This window comes from Nanorana parkeri, unplaced genomic scaffold (genome assembly GCF_000935625.1).
Source record: "Nanorana parkeri isolate BGI_ZX_2015 unplaced genomic scaffold, ASM93562v1 scaffold1825, whole genome shotgun sequence".
NCBI lineage: Eukaryota > Metazoa > Chordata > Amphibia > Anura > Dicroglossidae > Nanorana > Nanorana parkeri.
This window is the reverse complement of record NW_017308093.1, coordinates 281,768-289,066: the sequence shown is the minus strand read 5'-3', so window position 1 is coordinate 289,066 and position 7,299 is coordinate 281,768. Positions and strand designations below refer to the sequence as shown.

The following is a 7,299-nucleotide window of genomic DNA, read 5'->3' as shown; positions in this document are numbered from 1 at the left end:
CACAATTACAATTGTTGGAAGACTAGCCCACATACTCCTCCCTGACGATTGAAAGGTCATAGTGGCAAACGCTAATTTAAAGGTGAATCCACCTTATTCTTTACAGAACTATATTTTATACATGCATGATACTCAGACTGTTGATTTCATCATTGTGGTAAGAAATCACCATAAGCTCAAAGAACTCAGGGAAGTGGTTTGGGGTGCATTATCAAGTGTCTGAACTGAATTCATACTGGTTGTTAAGTGATTTATTATTTGCCGTAATCGGCTGGAGGCACTGTCTATTAAATCTAAGTATAATTCAAACACCACCCTATTATTAATATTTCACCAAGATTTGATACCACTCAATCACAACAACAGTAACCCGGCTCCTGAGTGTCTTATTACCCCTGTAACATCTTATTACAGATATTAGATTGGATTAGATTATGCTAATAATGTGTTTATAAATGTAAATGTCATATTTACTACTTCCACTCAGCAGGTTGACCTCTAGACCCCTTTGCACATGTTTATCCCCTGCCCCTTCCCAGTAACATATTTTTTTTGCATGTTGATCCAGCCCTGATTAATGACTCTGAGGAGTGACCTATCCCACTCTTTATGGCTTAAAGTATAATTTTAATTAAAGACACCCATCCTGAAATGAAAAAGCTACTGCTGGACTCTTGTTTTTGAAAACCCGTAATGCTCTGTGAATGCTGTTAATGTCCACACCATAATAAATGTTAATTTATTAAAGGTTTTATATACAAATATATTAACACAGTTTAAAATCTTGTCAACATAGAAAAAAAAGAAAAACTGACCAAAACCACAATTGTTCTCAACTCACCGTCTCCGAATCTGGCATGCTTGGCAAAACTCACGAATGTTTTGCCTCCGGCGGAGGTGAGGGTGACTTGCCGATTCCAGGGCGGTGATGACACTTCCTTCTTCATTGCTGCAGACTTTAGATCAGGTAAGTCACCACAGAAGCCGGCAGGAACAGATGAATCATATGGAGTAATGGTGTTGTACAGGAGTTGAGTTCCTAAGAGGGACATGTACTGTCAATCATTAATTCCCTTGACCAATCAGCTTAATTTCTTCAGTGTCCTCCCCTTTAAGTTACCACTAAAAACGCCTCTATCTAAGGACCAGAAATGTTAATTTCGCCATAGACCTCCGCTCCTTCTAAGGACCTGACAACTTAATTTCTCTATAGGCCTTCCCTTCTTCTAAGGACCAGACAATTTAATTTCTCCCTAGACCTTCCCTCTTTCTAAGGACCTGACTTCATTTCTCCATAGACCTTCCCTCTTTCTAAGGACCTGACTTCATTTCTCCATAGACCTTCCCTCTTTCTAACGACCTGACAACTTAATTTCTCCATAGACCTCCCCTCCTTCTAAGGACCTGACAACTTCATTTCTCTATAGGCCTTCCCTTCTTTTAAGGACCAGACAACTTAATTTCTCCATAGACCTCCCCTCCTTCTAAGGACCTGACAACTTAATTTCTCCATAGACCTCCGCTCCTTCTAAGGACCTGACAACTTAATTTCTCCATTGACCTTCCCTCCTTCTAAGGACCTGACAACTTAATTTCTCCATAGGCCTCCCCTCTTCCTAAGGACCAGATGTCATCAATTCATAGAACTCCCCTCCATCTTTTGACCAATTGGCTTAATTTTACTTCCATTAATGCTCTTCAGTACCAATCAACTTCCTCTCTACATTAATCTCCCCAGTCTCTCTGGACCACTTTCATTCTAAGACGCTCACGCCTCTTTCCCCAGCACAAGTAGCTTCTCTTCCCCAGGGCCCTCCCCTGTTTGCCTTGACCAAACAGGTACCTCACCGATTTCTCTGAACTGTAGGTATGGGTAAGTGACGCAGAGGAAGGACTGGCCATTGTGATGAGCGCTTCCGGGCCAGTCGTACTTTTCAGATGCAGGCGGAGGGAAGTTAGGGGTGCTGTGAACCAGCCAGAACCCTTTTTCTTTGTCCAGAAGAATCACACCTAAGGGAATGATGGGTACATCATCAGAAATAGTGGTGGTATGCTTCAAGAAAGGTGAAGATCCTACCTGAAGTTTGTAACCATTTCCTACACAAGCTTGGGGTTTTGAAAGTACAGTCCATCCCCTGGCCTCACACACTCCATCCCAGGTTCTTAGTAAGGTCAGGGTTGACCAGACAATGACAATCAGACCTAAAGTGGAGGTTCACCCTACAATCGCTCTATGATCATTAACTCGCCATATAGCATATGTATCTTGAACAGTGAATAGCACCATATTTGACTTCTGCCCACATTCTGGTTGTCCAGGCAAGCCACGTTTGAAATTGCTGGCCATTTCCCAGCTCTACCCTACAACTCATGGCATCGTTCATCTTTTTCAGGACGACATATTGGCCTTGTCACTATGTTGCCCTAAAGAAGGCACCCAGCGTGGCCCTGAAACATCGGCTGAATGACACACTTGACGTGACATAATTCAACTCTATTAAAAGCGAAAACAGTTCACGCTTTCATCCTGAGTGCTGGTGATCTTCTGTTTCATGACCATGAGCTGCATGGTGTCCCTGGTAAATGGCCAGCAGTAGCGGAGCTCATTGCTGGACAACCAAAGTGCAGGCAGAAGTCAGACATGTTGCTATGCACTTATCAAGGTACATGGAGGGGAATTGACTAAAAAACTGGAGCAGACAGAATCTGGAACAGCTGTGCAAGGCAGCCAATCAGCCTTCACCTAAAAAGATGGCCTCCAGCTGTTATTTTAAAGGAGCATTGGCAACTCGGCTCCTGGGATTTGTCCAGCCCTGTTCCTAAGGTGACCTCTGACCCCTTACGGATGTGCAGAGATGTCAACAAAGAGATGAGGCAAGCAGCAACCAAAGATTGAAATATCAATTTTGGGCGGCCTGACTCTAACACTTATAAATCAGTTCCATAACATGGTAAAATAATCAGCCATAAGCAGAATGTAGGGAATGAGATACCTTTAGTGTGGCCGCGGCTTCCTCCGTTTGTGTCAACAGGAGGCTGATCGTTATACAGTATGTATGCCACATTCTGCAACAGAAAATGGAGATTATACAGTTCTCATCACTGCAAGTTAAATCTATATATGTATAGCCTGGCTCTATATCCGTATCATTGTGACCAGCCCTGTTTGTTCATTACTTCCTCTTAAGTAATGCTGCACAAAGGCTGTGCTTTGCTGAACTTCTTACCTTACTGCATGTCTAACATACAAGGTTGGTCAGATATAAAACGATAGACAATCTACAGGCTCCAATGACATGAAACACCCACAATGCTCCTGGTAATCACTGACCATGTGATCTAGGCTCTAGGGAGCTTGGACGCAGCATGTACATGGTAGGCAGGAGGTTGTTGTTTACTCAACTAATAACCCAATATGTAAATGCTGACCACTGGATTCATTTGAACCTGACATAGCATGTAATAAAATACATAAGCACCGATCACCTTCAATTAGGACCACGTCACATGATCAGTAGATGCAGGTAGATTCGTTTATATTGCAATCTTATTTTACCTTCGTACTATCATTCCCGCTTATCTGAGCCTTCCTGTTAGTCCAGGATGCCGTTAAAATTCTAGGACCAACAGGGAGGCTTGGGAAGTAAGAGGGGTGGGGCCAAGCCTGACTTTTAGAGGAAAAGTCAAAATCTGCATACATCTTCAGCTGCTTAGATCTCTGGGTCTGCTGATTGATTTGTCATGGTGTTCTCACTGTAGGCGACCTCTGCTTATGTATTTCCTCATGCGAAAGTGAAACTACATTTTTTCACCCCAAGAGAAAAAAAAAAAGAAGAAGCCTTTCCTACTCTCTCTTAGCAAGGACCACCAAGGGCGACCAACAATCTGAAAAATAAAAGGACAGGGTAAGGAAGCCACAGCCAGGCGATCATCATGAAAAGGGAAATAATTGATTATTAGGAATATAAAAAAAAATGCAAAACAAAAAAAAAAAGATTATAATAAAGTTTAATCCTGAACTTCAAGCAGGAGCTCGGAAGCAAAGGATTTGCAGTTCTGTACAGTCAGTGTTGTGATAACCCCGGCCATACAGTATAGTAAAATCCTTCTCGTGTACTGCAATGGCAGCACGGTTTAATCCAAAACCCACCTTCTGACTGGACCTTGCTGATTGGACAATTCGAAAGCAGCAGTACACTCCTGAGTCATAAGGCTTTAATCATTCAGTAATCAGGGAAAGAAGAAGTTGGGTTGGAAAAGGAATGGCTGTTGGTAGGGTAATAATATCATGAGGCCAAGATCTGCAGCATAAGCAAAATGGAAGCCGCCCTTCCGCTTTCACATTTATAATTCTGATGAGCTTTTTAAAAGTAATGATGAATGCAACGGTCACGAGACGTCCCACATGTGTAAGCCGCCCTTCCTCTTTCACACTCATAATGCTGATGAGCTTTTTAAAAGTAATGCCGAATGCAACGGTCACGAGACGTCCACAACTCACGGCAGTCATTCAGATTTTAGAGTTTTATCTTTCCATACAGTCGGGGCAATTTGCAGGACATGAATGCTGTACGCCTAAATCAACCTTCTAGCTTTTGCCTATTTAAAGTCCAAACTCCACCCCTCCACCCCCCTTTTTTGTCATGTGACATGCAGGGTACTCTTCTTCTGCAGAGAGCAGCACTGACATGACGACGTCAGCGCTATTGTCTGCATCCCTGTATGTGAGCTCAGGGCGCAGTGGTGCACCCTTAGGGGCCGCTCCTATGACACCCTGCACTCACAGGAAGTGGGTTGAATGACTCTGGACGTCATTCACCCTGGAAGGAGACCAATGCCGGATCACAGAGTCTGCAAAGAACTGCATTGGGGTGCAGGTGAGTATTGCAGCCAAAGGTGCTTTATTTTTCTGGGGCAACAGATGAAAAAAATACATAGAAGAGTTAAGCTGGCCACGCGCCATGTGAATTTTGGCCTGTTCTTGAAGAGCGCACAATTCGCATAGTGGGTGCCGCTGTCGGCTCCTTCCAGCCTGCTTACCTCAATCAGAAGATCAAAGGAGCCAGTTGGAAAATATTCGAGTGAATGGTGCTGGCAGCCAATCAGCTACTAGCACCGTTCGTGTATTCTGACGGCGGACAACAGTCAATGTCAACATAGAAAGGAAGCAGCGGGGATTTCTCCATCAACACTTACAAGCATTGATGGAGGAATCTGTTCTGCTATTTTCATTCATCCCAAAAAAATAGAACAGTGTGTGGCTATCTTTAGGGTTAGGCGTACCCCACGGTTAGTCCACACTATGACACTACACCATTTCATTCACTATTTCCAATACAGAAGGACCCCTGCAGTGTCACCTGGGACTGTGAGAACTTGTAGAGCTGATTGACGGTCCGTCCTACTGCGCTGTCTGTGCTGTTCATGAGCGAGGCCCCCGACACCCAGCCGCCACTGTTACTGTCCAGGTACATGTACGTCATTCCTGCCTCTTCGCTGTGACCCTGACGGGGCAGCTTGTACACAATGAACCTGGAAATAAGATCCAACCAGAATATTAGATCAAAAATCATAAACAAAAAAATCAAAAGGCACCTGCATGTGTCTTGACATCAGCCTCCTGTAATCCCCTGCACAGCACTGGGGGAGAAAGCGGCAGAACTAGGCGCTAAAAGTGATTTAATGTATTAAACAGTCGGTCCATTTAATACTGGGAGCAAAGTGATGACCTCATCAGAGTGCTGCTGCCGTTTCATTCATGCTCCAATCACAGCCTGAGGCCAGTCCTTGACCAGGCTGGGAACCACTTGCTGACCGGGGTGTTTAGACCCCCTTCCTGGCCAGGCCATTTTTCAGTATTCAGCGCTGCGGTACTTTGACTGACCATTTATTCCGTCATGCAACGCTGCACTGAAATACATTTTATACCATTTTATTGGGACACATAGAGCTTTCTTTTGGTGGTATTTAATCACCACTACGGAGTTTTGTTTTTTTACTATATAATAAAAAAAGTACAGAAAATTTTGAAAAAAAAACTGTTTTCCCTACGTTATGTTATAACACATTTATTATTACCCAATTTTTTGGTAAAATATAAAAAGTCGGGGTCACGTCGGGTAAATAGACACCAAACATGTCAAGCTTTAAAATTGCACGCACCCGCTAAATCGCAAAAGACTACAATACCCAAAATTGACCATAGCCGACGCTTTAAAAGCTTTTACCGCTCATCAGTTTACTGTTATCAGTGATTGATGGCCCTAAAATTATTGCTCTCACTCCAACGTTCGCGGCGATATGTAACATGTGCGGCGCAATGGATGTAATCGTCGTTTTCACACGTAGGCGGACTCGACACATGTTTGCGTGTGCATGTGGGGGCGGGGACTTACATTTTTTTGTTTATTGCTTTGATATGCGACTTTTAATTTTTTTTTGTAACTAATTTTTGTAAACCTTTTTTTTCCACTTAACTTTATTGCTATCACATAGGGAGCAAACAAGCTCCCTATGTGATAGCCAATTTGCAGTGACAGGTCCTCTTTATGGAGACATCAGGGGTCTTTAAGACACCTGATGTCACCTAGGGACCCCCCAGAGAAGCTGATGAAGCAGAGACCTGCTTCACCAGCTTCTCTCCGGTTTCTGTACCGGAGAGTGATAGAGGAATGCGGAGGTGTTGTAATACACATCACTTCCTGCATTCCGACGAGGAGGAAGAGCTGCTGTGCTGATCCCAGGCTCACACCGGGCACAGCGGAGCTCGGGATCGCCAGCAGCAGCTGCGACGTAGGGGGCGCACACTCGCGCGCACATTACAAGCGATCGGGCGTCTCTACAGACGCCTGAACGCTTGTATGTAAATAGCCATCGCTGGCTGTTTACATTCAAAGCCGATTTCCCGATCGTTCCCGCCGCCTAGCGGCGGGCACGAGCGGGGCAGGATGGAACGTTTAAAAACGCCCACCCGCATTCAAGAAGCCGCTCTCTGGACGTTTAATTACAACGGCCTGACAGCAGGTGGTTAAAGGAGTACAAGACCCAAATTAGGTCTCTGCAGGGTGGCCTGGATCTCAAGACTGGCTGCAGGAAAGCCCAAAACCTGATCTAATGATCACATGACCAATGAAAACTCACCAGTCTACTGGTTGGCCTTTATCTCCATAACAAGAGATGACGGCAGAGGACAGGTAAGGCATGAGCAGGGACATCAGCAGACGCAGCGCCATCTTCTGGCTTGAAGACACTATCAACAAACAAATGTTAAATGAAAGAACATTTAACCATGCACTGCAA

At 44.3% G+C, this 7,299-nt stretch overlaps 1 protein-coding gene across 1 annotated transcript; it reads right to left on the bottom strand.

The window, feature by feature from the left end:
* Positions 1 to 841: 841 nt before the first annotated feature.
* DNASE2 (deoxyribonuclease 2, lysosomal) lies at positions 842 to 7,249 on the bottom strand (the record flags this gene model as incomplete). The annotated part of the gene is made up of 5 exons (XM_018571738.1): positions 7,141 to 7,249; positions 5,361 to 5,532; positions 2,994 to 3,066; positions 1,849 to 2,010; positions 842 to 1,039 (listed from the first exon to the last, which is right to left on the bottom strand). Coding segments are annotated over exons 1-5 (697 nt in total), but the record flags the coding sequence as incomplete, so codon positions are not given.
* Between the last annotated feature and the right edge of the window lie 50 nt (positions 7,250 to 7,299).